This window comes from Dromiciops gliroides, chromosome 2 (assembly GCF_019393635.1).
Source record: "Dromiciops gliroides isolate mDroGli1 chromosome 2, mDroGli1.pri, whole genome shotgun sequence".
Classification (NCBI taxonomy): domain Eukaryota; kingdom Metazoa; phylum Chordata; class Mammalia; order Microbiotheria; family Microbiotheriidae; genus Dromiciops; species Dromiciops gliroides.
The window spans coordinates 286,269,284-286,284,085 of NC_057862.1; the positions used below are offsets into that span (position 1 = coordinate 286,269,284).

General features: G+C 38.0%; 1 protein-coding gene across 2 annotated transcripts in view; it reads left to right on the forward strand.

The window, feature by feature from the left end:
• Window positions 1-53: 53 nt before the first annotated feature.
• The window catches only part of RAD50 (RAD50 double strand break repair protein), an 82,731-nt gene continuing 67,982 nt past the window's right edge, over window positions 54-14,802 (forward strand). For both annotated transcript variants that reach the window (XM_043988684.1, XM_043988685.1), the window contains exons 1-6: window positions 54-163; window positions 810-983; window positions 3,645-3,728; window positions 8,789-8,940; window positions 13,648-13,833; window positions 14,012-14,216. In XM_043988684.1, coding sequence (XP_043844619.1) covers window positions 855-983; window positions 3,645-3,728; window positions 8,789-8,940; window positions 13,648-13,833; window positions 14,012-14,216 — 756 coding nt within the window. In that variant the 5' untranslated portion in view covers window positions 54-163; window positions 810-854. The remainder of the gene's footprint in view (window positions 164-809; window positions 984-3,644; window positions 3,729-8,788; window positions 8,941-13,647; window positions 13,834-14,011; window positions 14,217-14,802) is intronic.

Consider the following 14,802-nt stretch of genomic DNA (forward strand, 5'->3'; position numbering starts at 1 on the left):
AAGATTGAATTTCCTGTCTGAGCTTTCTAGGCGAACGACCCAGAAGAGGCGGGGAAGAAGCAAGCACACGCGCGCGCGCGCGCGCGGGACCGGAAAGGGTGGAGCTGCGCTACGGAAAGGGGTGGGGCGCAGGCGAGCGGGAAGTGAAGGCGTTTGTTTGGAGGTATCGGAGTTGCTAGCTTTGTGGAGGGGCTTCTTGCCTCGACCCACCCCCCCCGACCCCGCCTCAGGCCGGTAGGAGGTGGGGGTCCTAGGCTGGGCCCCAATCGCTAGGGCTGCGCTCTCTCCTGTAGTTGTTTCATGGTCCCTGAGTTCCCTCATGTCTTCCCTCCCCTCCCCACCTCTCCCCATCCCCTTAGCCCTGACTACATTCCCCCCATCTCTTCCTCACTACGTCGTCATCTCTCCTATCCTGTATCCCCTTCCTTCCCACCTCTTCCCCACCTGCGTCCCCTCAGCTCCCCAGGGCCCACCTACAAGATCCCAGCTAATAACTATCCCGCCCTTTCTCCATCCCCTCTTCCCACCTCCTTCCCTCTCAGTCATCCCCAGTCTGAAGCTCTACATGAGCTGCAGGGTCAGGTGTAAGGTGGTTGGGTCTGACTGGCCAGTTGTACCACTCTATACCATCAAGGCTTCTGCTCTAATCCAAACGGAGCCTCTTCCATTGGTTTGACCTTAAATCACAGATGTAGAACTTGGTGCAAAGCAGAACAATCGCCCGTTCAACCTATTGGACAGTAGAAATTATCCTTAGAAGCTGCTGAAGTTTGCTCCCAAAATAAAATAAAAATGTTTTTCTGTCGTAGGTCATCCAAATTCTTGATATTGAAAAAAGAAAAAACAATGAAAACATGGCTAAGATCGAAAAGATGAGCATTATGGGTGTGAGGAGTTTTGGAATAGAGGACAAGGATAAGCAAATTATCACTTTCTTCAGTCCTTTAACAATTTTGGTTGGACCCAATGGTGCAGGCAAGACGGTAAGTCTTATTGAGTGATAGGACAAAAGTTGGCCAGTTTTCACTTAAGTTCCATGACACTTTGGTTCCATGCTATCCTGTAGTCAAGATCACTTGATCATTCAGTAAACATTTATTAAACACCTGCTGTGTGCCAGACACTATTAAGTGTTGGAGATACAAAAAGAGGCAAAAGATAATCTCTGCTATAGAGATGCTTATGATCTAATGGGGTCAGCAGCATACAAACATATATACAAAACCAGCTATATACAGGATGAATAGGAAATAAGTAACAGGGAAGGCACTAGAATTAAGAAGGATTGGGAAAGGCTTCTTATAGAAGGTGGGACTTTATTGGGGATTTAAAGGAAGCCAGGGAGCATTCAGAGTTGGGGGAGAGAGTATATATAGCAGGCATGGGGGAACAGCCAGAGAGGATACAAAGAGATGGAGTGCCTATAGGCCAGTGTCACTAAATTGAAGAATAAGTTTCAGGAAATAAGGTGTAAGAAGACTGGACAAGTAGGAAGGGGCTAGGTTATGAAGGACTTTGAGGGCCAAGCAGCATTTTGTATTTCCTCCTGGAGACAACATGAAGCCACTGGAGTTTATTGAATTGGGGGTGGGGGTGGGGGGGGTTGACCTGATAAGCCATCTCAGGTTTTATCTTTTTTCTTCCTTTTCTTTTTGGTGGGGCAGTGAGGGTTAAGTGACTTGCCCAGGGTCACGCAGCTAGTAAATGTCAAGTGTTTGAGGTCGCATTTGAACTCAGGTCCACCTAACTGCCCCACCATCTCAGGTTTTTTCAATCCAAGCTGAGGGTTTAGATTCTGGGGGGAAAAAAATTCCCAAAATGAAAATGAATAATGCAGTGCTAATCTTTTAAAGTGTTTTATTATTTTAAAACATAAAATTCATCTAAGATTTATTTTCTTGGACCTTAATAAGAATGCCTGCTCATTTAGGAAACTAGAAAAATTTTCTTATAGATTGTCTCTAAGTACTTCAGTACAAGCAAAGAGTGCTGACTCCAGTCGGAGTACTTAGCTTTAGATCCCACTTCTAAAACTACTTGTGGGATCTTAAATCAGTCATTTAACTTTTTTGTGTTGACACTTGGATCTCAGTTTCCTTTTGCATAAAACGAGGCTCCTGAGGATTCTTTCATCTCTAGTTATGATCTTATCCCATCTGAGTCACAGGGTTTTATGAACAAAGGCCTTTATAAATGAATGAATAATATGTACCAAGATAATTAATAGTCCCTTTGGCCTGATACTTGCTTATTTAACATTTATTAAGTGATTGTACTTTTTCTTTAGCTTAGCATCCACACTCCTTAAAAAACAATAAACTAAAAATCTATATATATATGTTGTAGAAGAATAATGAAATAAAATATAGACAAATTAAATGTGAAACATTGTCAGTTAAGCAATTTTTAAGCTTGTGTGGCACTGAATAAGGCTAGCTTAAGTTAAAAATTTTGATGTGAGTATGAGAATAACCTTATTCCATCAAAAAATTTGGTTCAGCAAGTTAAGTACCTACTCTTTTCAAAGATTACTAGATACTGAGGATACAGAGATGAATAGGACGTAGTCCTTGAATTCAAGCAGCTCATAATCTAATAGGGAAATGTGAAGAGACAAGATATACAGAAATAATTACAATACACATTAAATTTATATTGAAATTTGTAGTGTGTATGAAAGAAATATTGTAAAGTAAAGCAGGGAATACAGGTTAGACCTAGATTGTAGAGGGATTTGAATGCTAGGAATTTTGACTTAATCTAGTAAGTAGACAGTGGGGAACCAAGTATTTGATCAGGAGAGTCATGTGATTAGTGTGGTACATTAAGGGAGACACTAAAGGCAGGAAGACCTGTCAGGAATTGTTAAAATAGTTCAGGTAGAGTTTGTGGAGACATGTGAGTGAAAAGAATGGGATGGATTTGAGAAATTGTAATGATAGGATCAACCAGACAAAGTATAGTTTATGTATTATAATAGAAGACAATGTCTTTCCCACTTAAGTTAATAAATATACCACATATAAGACCATCTACAGTCTGACCCCTTTGCCTTCTTAATCTTTCCTTTCACTAATCCTCTATTTACCCACAACAACCCAATATATATTAATATATTCTTGAATTTATTGTTTATACCACTCATTTGTCGTATTTAACCTGTCTTGTGATATTTCTTGTGTTGCCTTTTTCAAGACAACTTTGTTATTAAGCATTTTATATAGGAACTAAATTAAGTAAATTGAAAGAATGCTTTCAACAAAGTTTTAAAGTGGCTTCTATGTGTAGTGAAAGGGACCATATGTTGTACTCTATTCCTTATAGCCCCTGATTCAGTGTTATGCATGCAATAGGCATTTTTGATATAGGTATTTGTTAGGTGACTTTTTAGCATATTGAGTAAACAAATTAACATTTTGTCACAGGATTATAAGAGAGGAGACCAAACATTTTTTCAGGTGCTTACTATGTGCCAGGCATTGTGCTAAATGTTTGCAAATGTCTCATTTGATTATAGAATCATAGCTTTAGAGCTAGCATGAACCTTAAATGTAACTTATTTCAACATGCTTATTTTGCAGATGAGAAAACTGAAGTCCATTTTGAATAGCTCACATTATGTAATTTATTTTTCATATATTTAGACCATCATTGAGTGTCTGAAGTATATTTCTACCGGAGATTTCCCTCCTGGTACCAAAGGAAATACATTTGTTCATGATCCAAAGGTAAGAAGGTAATTTGTATTTTTCCAATAAACTTTTTAAAAATGTTAACAGAAATAGTAGTAAAACTTTTAATACAGATTGCAGTATAACAGAAATTTAAGCAGCTTTTAAACATATGTTCTTTTTTTAATCATAAAAGTATTTTATTATTTTCCAGTTACTAAACACATGTTCTGAAGAAAATAGTAAGGCTGTCTCTATTTTACGTCATAATCACTTCACTTGTACTATTCTTTCATGTTGGGAAGGATCCTAAAACCGTTTAGTTCCACCTGTACTTGCATACAAGTTTCCCCCCCTATGATATACTTGACAAATGGTCATCTTAGGTTTGCTTGAAGACCTCTGGCAAGAGAGTTTTTAAAGCTATACTGAAATATCTCATTCCTTTTTTGGATAGATGTAGTTGTTAGGAAGTTTTTCTTATATCAAGCCTAAATATGCTTCTTTGCAAATTCTGCCCATCATTCCTATTTCTACTCTCTGGGACAAAAGATGAATCTTATCCCTTTTCCACATGATAGCCCTTTATAAACAAGGTGTCCCCAAAGACTTAGCACTCAGACTTTTAGAAGACCTTGTTCTTAAAGAGCAATATCAGGAGCAGCTAGGTGGTGCAGTGGATAGAGTACCGGCCCTGGATTCAGGAGGACCTGAGTTCAAATGCGACCTTAGACACTTAACACTTACTAGCTGTGTGACCCTGGGCAAGTCATTTAATCCCAATTGCCTCACAAAAACAAAACAAAAAAAGAGCAATATCATGACTATCTCTTTCACTTGTCTTTTCCAGCTTACATATCCTTAGTTCTTTCAACCACTTCTCAGATGGCATGATCCCTAGTCCTTTAACTATTTTGATGGTCCTCACTTGGATGGTAGCCTGCTTAGCAGTGTCCTTCCTATAATGTAATTGAACCTAAGAATCCATTTGTGTTTTGAACAGAATAGAATACAGTAAGACTATCACCTCCCTAGTCTTAAACACAAGGCCTTGTACCATCATGTTTTGCTACTATATCATACACCTGACTCATTGAGTTTTAGTCCACTAAAACCCCAAATCTTTTTCAGACTGTGTTTATCTACCACATTGTAAGTATGAAGTTGCGTTTTGAGTAAACATAAGATTGACTTTTATATTAAATTTTATCTTACTAGTTTCCATCTAACAGTATAGCCTGACAAGATCTCTTTGGTTCATGAATGTCATGCAGAATGCTAGCTATCCCTTCAAACTTTATGTCATCTACATTTTTGATAATCATATCTTCCATGCCATTATTCAAGTCACTGATAAAAATGTCAATCAGCAGATGGTCAAGGACAGATCTCCTCAGGTCATCCGCTGGAGACCTCCATCCAAAATGATATCAAGCCATTAATGACTTTTTTGGTCTGGCTAGTCAACTACTTCCAAATTCACCTAACTATTGTTTGCCCATCTTATCTAGAAGGATAGCATGAGAGATTTTATTTCATGTTTAGCTGAAATCTAGATGGGTGAACTATGTCTGCTGCCTTTCCCTCCTGGGCATGTTGTAAAAAAATGAAGTGATGTTAGTCCAGCTGGACCTGCAGTTATTGCCATTCTGGCTCTCTGTGATCATCACTTCTTTGTCTTGATGTTTATTCACTTTAATAATACAGTCTAGAATTTTACCAGGAATATCAGTTGAGTTTGCTGGCTTTTATTTTGAAGATCCTACCCTCTTCTTTCTTTCAGATTGGGACATGGCAGTCTTATAGTACCTCTTTTGTGCTTCATAGTCTTTTTTTTTTTTTTTTGAGGCAATTGGGGTTAAGTGACTTGCCCAGGGTCACACAGCTAGTAAGTGTTAAGTGTCTGACGCCAGATTTGAACTCAGGTCCTCCTGAATCCAGGGCCAGTGCTCTATCCACTGCGCCACATAGCTGCCCCTGCTTTATAATCTTTTAAAGATTACAGGCAGTTGCTCAACAATCACATATGCCAATTCTTTTATATCCTAGGATATAAGCAACTTGAGGACAGAGACTGTTTTTTGTTTCTCTACCCTCAATCCTAGTTGTTTGCCCTTTTCTCCCCATCTTCTCCTCCCCCCACCAGTCACTACTTTAGCTTAAAATTACCTTATATTTACTTTGTTTTTTTTTTTTTGTTTTTGTTTTTGGTGAGGCAGTTGGGGTTAAGCAACTTGCCCAGAGTCACACAGCTAGTAAGTGTTAAGTGTCTGAGGCCGGATTTGAACTCAGGTCCTCCTGAATCCAGGGCCGGTGCTCTATCCACTGCACCATCTAACTGCTCCTTTATATTTACTTTGTATTGATTTTGTATCTACTTATATTATTGGTCCCAGTAGAATGTAAGTTTCTAGAGGTCAGGGATTGTTTAATGTTTGTCTTTAAAATCCCTGTGCTTAGCATACATATTGTTTGATACATAATAGGCATATAACAAATGCTTATCAAATGAATGAGTGAATGTAATTTGTTTGGGTTTCTTGACTTGGACTCTTCAAAAGCAGTTAGACACTGTTAATCCCTCTTCATCCTTAGTTTCAGCTCCCTGTTGGAAATATTTATTCTATCCCTTTCAATCCAAAGATCATTTACCTCAGCAGAGTAAAGAGAAGCAAAATAAGAGGTTAGCAGCTTTGCCTTTAACACTGCCCCATCTTAGAGCAAGAGTTGAATGTCTTCCTTGGTTTTTTACTTTCCCTGTTACAGTTAGAATGATCCTCATTTTGTTGTCCTCATGTTCTCTGAGAGCCTCAGCTCCTTCTGAGCTTTAGCACTTTGGGTAGTTTTACAGGACAGTGACAGACTTTTGTATTGATTTTCTTTTGCCTGTCCTTGATCCTATCTTCTCTACTTGTCTTTTTTTTTTTTTTTGCGGGGCAATGGGGGTTAAGTGACTTGCCCAGGGTCACACAGCCAGTAAGTGTCAAGTGTCTGAGGCCAGATTTGAACTCAGGAACTCCTGAATCCAGGGCCGGTGCTTTATCCACTGCGCCACCTAGCCGCCCCCTCTACTTGTCTTTTTAAAAATCTAAGTTGATTGACAAGTTCCTTATGTATCTGTGAGATTTCTTCAGATTATGTGCCCTTTTCAAAGCATCATAGAGAGAGCTGGAAGGGACTTTATCTAGTTCACTTCCCTAAGTATCTGTTTCAGGTGCTAGGAAAGCTAGAAACTTTAGGCAAGAGTCATAGAGCTTAGAGTCTAGTAGGTAGATGTGATTTATTCATAGATAACTTTAATGCAGGAAAGTTCTTAAGTGCCTAAAGGAGTTAAAAGCAAAGTACTATGTGAAATCCAAGGAGTAAAAATCTATTTAATTGTTGGAAACGCAGCTAACAGCTCAAATAGTGTTGCACAGCTCAAGCGTTGCTAGCAGCTCACAGCTCAAAGAATCCAAACAGACAGCAGAGTGTAGTTGAAGGCTTTCTTTAGTGCACTCTTCTGAATGTGCAGGAGAGTGCACTGAAGTGAGGTACCGCACCACGATTTATACCCACCAAGGGTCCCTCTTGACCAATCACATTACATTTCCTCTTTATATATAGCATTACAGAAACAACCAATCACAGCATACAGTGCCAACCTCCCATATATGGTAACTGTAACAATCAATCCGATTGTTTCAGTTGATCAATCTGACTGCCCCGTTAACAACTAATCAGATTGCAACAATAGGCCTTAACTTTATTCTGGATAAGAATGTCCATTCCTCCCTAGAACAGTGCTGTGTTAACATACATGACTTATCAAGAAACAAAGCTTAGGTCGGGCTTTGAACACCGGGGTCATGTGGAAATTGCCTTGGGTGCCTCAAGATGAACTCCCAGCTTAGCTTGGATCCCACAAAGCACAGGCTCTGTTCCAAGCCCTGCTTGGGCCTAAGTCCCAGGGGCCTTGGCTTCTCAGAGCCTTGTGTGCTGGGCAGCCCCCTGCTGGGAGGTTCAGGCAACAAAGTTGTCGGGCTTGAAACTAAACTCACTATCTCCAGGGCTCTGAGAAGAGTCCAAATATTGTCTTTTCTCTCAATTAAGGGTAGATGGGGCTGGTATATGGAAAGAGTACAGGGAAGGCCTTGTGAAAGTAGTGACATTTGTTTGTTTGTTTGTTTTTTAAAATAATAAACATTTTTATTTATAGTTTTGAGTTCCAAATTTTATCCCCCCTTCCCTCTCTCCCCTCACCCCTCCCTGGGACACTAAGCAATCAGATTTGGGTTATACATGTGCAGTTATGTAAAACAGTATCATATTAGTCATTTTGTACAAGAAAACTTGAATAAAGGGAAAAAAATAAAAGAAAATGAAAAATAGCATACTTCAGTCTGTGTTCAGTCAATATCAGTTCTTTCTTTAGAGGTGGATAGTATGCTTCATCATTAGTCCTTTGGGATTGTCTTGCATAACTGTATTGCTGAGAATAGTTAAGTCATTCACGCTTCTTTATTGAACAATATTGCTGTCACTATGCACAACATTCTCCTGGTGCTGCTCACTTCACTATACATCAGTTCATACAAATCTTTCCAGACCTTTCTGAAGTCATCCTGCTTGTCATTTCTAATAGCACAATAATATTCCGTCACCAACATATACCATAGCTTGTTTAGCCATTCCCCAGTTGATGGACATTCCTTTGATTTCCAATTCTCAGCCATCACAAAAAGAGCTGCTATAAATATTTTTATACAAATAGGTCCTTCTCTCTTTTTTGGTATGTCTTTGGAATATAAACCAGTTAGTGACATTTGAATTGGGCTTTAAATGAGGAGTTTAAATTGAACAAGAAGGCAGGAAAGTTAAATGTACATAAAGACAAGAAGGGGCTTGTTCAACTGAAGCATAGATTATGTGGCAGGGAGCAGTGTGAAAATTCTGAAAAGGCAAGGTGACACCAGATAGGGAATGTATTTAAATATTTGTAATTTGGAGGGAACTAAAGCTGAAATAATCTTTCTTGGTACACATATCTTTTATATGATTTTGTATCAATATAGAAAGTATAAAGGGTGAAATGGATTTTTTTTTCTGAAAAATTGATTATTTGGTTTGAATCAAAGGTTGCTCAAGAAACAGATGTTAAAGCTCAGATTCGTCTGCAGTTTCGTGATGTCAATGGGGAACTTGTAGCTGTACAGAGGTCAATGGTGTGTACTCAGAAAAGTAAAAAGACAGAATTTAAGACCCTGGAAGGAGTCATTACTAGAACAAAGTAAGTTCTTGTTTCATGTTCTGTCTTCTTTTCATTTTATGTTCATAAGAATAATATTTTTCCCATTATATAGGTTCATGAACAGGTATCATTTAACATATAACAGTAGTAAACTGAATTGTTCCTTTAAAGGTTTAAGGAGGTGTTGCCATGATTCTGTGGTATAATTCATAAAGTAACACATGCTGAGAAAAAAAGTAAATAGGAAATTCAGTTAAAGTCAACAGATATTTGAAGCACCTGTTAGACAGCCTTGTGCAGTGCCAGCAGGTTCTGGGTTTGAATCCTGGCTTGAACACAACAATGTCACTATCTGTGTGACTGTGGGAAAGTTCCTAATAATTTTTCTACTACGGTTCCTTCATCTGTAAAATGTGGTTGATCATAACATCTTATAAGATTGTTATGAGGATCAAGTAAGATCATGTATGAAAGGTGTTTTGTAAACCTTAAACTGCTATGATAGCTAGCATTATTTTTTTCTTTATTGTGAGTCAGACACTAGGGATACAAAGATATAAAATGCTCTCTGCCACCCTGGAGCTTACATTCTCCTGGGCGGAATACAACAAATACACAGGTAAGTAGATCAGTCAATAAATAAATATTTATTAAGCACCTACTATGTGCTAGACACTGTGCTAAGTGCTGGTGATGCAAAAAGAGATGAAAAAAAATAGTCCCTGCTTTCAGGGAGCTTACAATCTAATGGGAGAACCAACAAGCAAACAAATACATACAAGCTATATCAAGGATAAATAGGAAAAAAATAAAAGAAGGAAGGCACTAGAATTAAGACGGGTTAGGAAAGGCTTCCTGTAGTAGGCGGGATTTTAGGATGTCAGGGAGTTCAATAATCAGAGTAGGGGAGGAAGAGCATTCCAGACATGGAGGACAGTCAGAAAAGATAGAAGAGGGTTAGGTTTTAAAGGACTTTGAATATCAAACAGAACATTTTGTATTTGCTCCTGGAGGCTTTGGGCTTTACGAATCTACTGGGGTTTATTAAGTGGGGGGTAATGTGATCAAACCTGCGCTTTGACAAAATTACTTTAGTGACTGAATTAAGGATGGGTTGGAGGAGAGAGGCTTGAGGTTTGCAGATCCACCAGCAGGTTATTACAGTAATCCAGGCATGAGGTAATGAGAGCTTCAGTAAAATGGTGGCAGTGTCAGAGGAGAGAAGGGGGCATATTGGAGATATTTTGCAAAGATGATGAAATTGACAGACTGTGGCAACAGATTGAATGGAGTGGGGTGGGGAGATGAGATGAGCTATTGAGAAGTCCAGGGTGATTCGTAGGTTGTGAGACTGAGGGAGTGGGAGCATGGTACTGCCCTACAGTAACAGGGAAGTTAGGAGAGGGGGAAGGTTAATGAGTTCCATTTTGGACATGTTGAGTTTAATATGTCTACTGTACCGACAGTGGACAGGAAAGGAACCAGCAGAAGAGGAAAAATTAAAGAGGGTTTATTTAGTCGAGTCAAGAATGTAAGAAAAAGGATTAGCTTTGGCAAGGATAAAGTCCACTTTTTCAAGAGATTGGAGCATATCAGTAGAGCACACTGGCCAGCAGGGAGGGGTTTGAGAAGGACCGCAAAGGGAGTTTATGATAGAAGTCCTCTATTTTCCTTTTAAAAAATGTTTTATGGAGTCCTTAAATGTTTTCCTTAACTAGAACCCTCCCCTACAATAAATAAGTATAGTTAAGCAAAACAAATGAGCATGTTGGCCATTTCTAAAAATGTATGCATCATTTCATACCTATAGTCTGCTGTCTCTCCCAAGAGGCATGCTTCATCATTGTTTCTCTGATGCTCTTTAAATGTTGTTTCCCCTTATGTTATTATGGTCATTTTATAAATTTTTCTAGATTCTGCTTGGTTCACTTTGCCTTAAGTCTTAACAGATCTTCTCAAATTTCTCTTAATTTTTCATATATGTCATTTCATATGTTGACATAATAACCTGTTACATTCGTGTACCACAATTTTTTAGTCATTCTTCTATCAATGGGTGATCTACATTTTAGTAAAATAGGAAATGTAATTATTTTTTTCTTTTTGGGGGGGGGCAATGAGGGTTAAGTGACTTGCCCAGGGTCACACAGCTAGTAAGTGTCGAATGTCTGAGGCCAAATTTGAACTCAGGTCCTCCTGAATCTAAGGCTGATGCTTTATCTGCTGTGCCACCTAGCTGCCCCGGAAATGTGATTCTTTACTGAGAGGGATGGAGGAAAAGATAGGAGAAGAGTCTGGAGAAGAAAACAAAAGGTTTAGCATAACTAATTTGGAGAGTGTATTAGAATCAGCGAGGAATAAGTGATTGCCATGAGTGATGGCGACCAGTTGAGAAAACAAATTTAATTTTTTCATCCTTTGTCTTTCTATTAGAATAAGTCTTACATTGACTTCAGAAGACATTCTTATAGTCCACTGGTTAATCTAAAAACTTGCTTCTTATACTTTACCATAAGAAACATAGTAAGTGAATATAATCATTATTCTAAGCTCTATTATACCACATTACTACCTTATTAAACTGACATGTAACTGTTATTTGGCTTTATCATTGAAATATTATTTTTAGACTATAGAGGCAATTTTTACACATTTTGGAGGGAAATTATTTTCTCACTTCAAAAATAGGCATGCATTGCTTTTTTAAGCATACTCTTAAGTTCAGTTTTATAAACCTTCATAAGTATGTACTGTTTGCAAAGAACCAAGTCTTGGAGATAAAGAATATGGATAGGGACTGAACATGTGATTTAGTTGGATAGAGAACTCCTAGGCGAGGAAATTTCCTCTCTCAAAGCAGGTTGCTATGTTCTCTGAAATTTAGAGTTTTAAAGAGTTGCCTAGGAAGTAATTTTTCTAGTGTCATACAGCCAATGTGTATTCCTAGCTTTGAGCCTACCTCTGTAGCCATCAAGCCATGCTGCACACCCTAAGGATACAGAGATGAAAATACAGCCTAGTTCTTGTCCTTCAGGCACTAACATACAGCTAGTTTGGGGGAATTAAAACATGCGTAGGTAAATTAGTACAGGCTGGGCCAAAAGTCATGATGTTTTAATAACTGTTTGAAAATTATTTTTTCTTTATTTTACCCTATTTATGAGATTTGATTTTTCACACATAGTATAAATTAATTTCCTATATGTACTGTATATGATGCTGTGGTGTTGTCAATTAAAAACAAAACATAAAGAAGTTACTAAATATTGAAACCCCCTTGTGACTTATTTTGGCCCAAACTGTATACACAAGGTAGGAAGACATGGTGACAGGAGAGATCCAGGTACAATACCCCAGAAAATTGAGGACAGAAAGAACACTTTGAGTTTGGAGAGATCAAGAAAGCTCTGTAGAGGAGATAGCAGAGGAAAAAGCAGAAAGCAAAGGCTTTTAATATAGTTATCCCTTCCACATCACAGGGATTAGGGACATAGCAGCCTTGTGATCTGGCATAACATTTTTTTGGCCCTCCCTTCATACCAGAGAAGAAATCCAATTTTTTTTCTTTTTCTTTTATAAGGTGTTTATAGTACCTTATTGTAAAATTGGGGTTAAGTATTTGGTCATAGGTTCTGCGTCATCTGCTGGGTGTCATGTGTCGTCTGTGGCTTCCACAAAACTAGAAAATTCCCATTTAATTTCTTGTGCTGATCCATGATATATCAAAAGTTGCAATGTGGAAGGGATAACTAGTCAGAATTGAGGAGGAGCACATGTATTCTAGGTGTACAGGGGATAGTATGTGTAAGTTCACAGATGCAAGAAACATATTAAGTTCTAGGTATATAGTGGTCAAGTTGGGCTAGAATTTACAATACATGAGGGTAGTTATTCTCTCCCACTTTGTGAAGTTGCTTTTTTAATCTTGTGTAGAATTTTACTTTTCTCTCTATTAAAGTTCATATTATTAGTTGTGACTCATTGTTCTAGCCTGTCGAGATCTTTTTGGATCCATAGTGTATCATCCATTGTGTTATCTTTTTCTCCTAGCTTTGTATCTTATGAAAATTTGATAAGCAGACCTTCTATACCTTCATCGAAGTCACTGATTAAAATGTTAAGTAGCATAGAACTGTTGTACTTCACTAAGAACCTTACTTCAAATTGACATCCACCCATTCTGGGTCAAGTAATTCAGGCATTTCCAAATATTCCTAACTTAATTTTCATCTAATCCACATTTCTTCCATCTTGTCTCCAATGATAATTTGATGGCTTTGTTAAATATTTCACTGAAATCTAAGTGCTGTGTCCACAGGATTCTCTCATTCTAACAGTCTAGTAACTGTCAAAAAAGGAAATGAAGTTAGCTTGGCATGACTTGTTCTTGATCTTTTATTTGATCAGTGCTTCCTTTTCTAAATGATCACATCCCCATACATAATACGTTCCAGAATTTTTTGTCAGAAACAGAAGTAAAGCTTATCAATGTGTAGTTTGCAGACTATCCCCACTTAAACAATTTTTTAAAATTGAAGCTTTTCACCTATTTTGTGATCATGGATAGATAACAGCCTCATTGAGCCTCAGTTTTCTCATCTGTAAAATGAAGATGATAGTAATACATGCTCTACCTGGGTCACAGGGTTGTTGCGAAGAGAAAATAAAAGGATGCATGTGAAGATATTTTATAATATGTAATTCATTATACAAATCCAAGATATTCTTCTTTATCATCATCTATAGGCATGGTGAAAAGGTAAGCCTCAGCTCTAAATGTGCAGAAATTGACCGAGAGATGATCAGTTCCCTTGGTGTTTCCAAATCTGTGCTCAATAATGTCATTTTCTGCCATCAAGAAGATTCCACTTGGCCTTTAAGTGAAGGGAAGGCCCTGAAACAGAAATTTGATGAAATCTTCTCAGCAACAAGGTTTGTAACATTTCATAGCTCGATGTAATACTTAGCTTGTTAGTAAAATTTCATCTGTTTAAATAATTTTGTTAGGTCTTTTAAAATGTTTCATTTGATTGAGAGTTAAGTTATGCTGCTGTTAACTGCTATAACAGAAAAATGTTAAAATAATGCTCTTTTATTCCTTTTTTTAAAGGTATATTAAAGCCTTGGAAACACTTCGTTTAGTGCGTCAAAGCCAAAGCCAGCGGGTAAAGGAATGTCAGACTGAACTAAAGTACCTGAAACAGAATAAGGAAAAGGCTTGCGAGATTCGCGATCAGATTGTCAGCAAGGAAGCTCAGTTAGCATCTTCTAAGGAGTTTGTTAAGTCGTATGACAATGAGCTTGGACCGCTGAAGGTAATCTACTCACAGAATAAGGGGTAATGCCTAAGTAGATGGACACAGTAGGCATCCACGTCCATTGAACTGGACTCTTCTGTGATGCCTTCTTTACTGCTTTGTCTGACAGTGATATTTTCTGTCTTTCTCATGTCATGTTCTAAGATCCTTTGATTAATGGAAAAGAAGAATATGTGCTTCAGCTTTGAAAGTACAGTATCAGCATGATCACATGGATAGAGAGATGGGGGGATTTTGCCTCTTAGTATTGTTTTTATTCAAATTTCATATTTCTCTGGTTTTCAAATTATTCCTTACATTATAGTAATATGAGGGGCAGCTAGGTGGCACAATGGATAGAGTACTGGCCCTGGATTCAGGGGGACCTGAGTTCAAATCCAGCCTCAGACACTTGATACTTACTAGCTGTGTGACCCTGGGCAAGTCACTTAATCCCCATTGCCCTGCAAAAAATACATAAATAAATGATAAAATGAAATAAAATAAAAACATTATAGTAATATGCTGTTGTGTTCATATACTGTAGTTGGTTGCATCATTTCCTAGTCATTGGGTATTCTGCCTGTCTACTAGGATACGATGT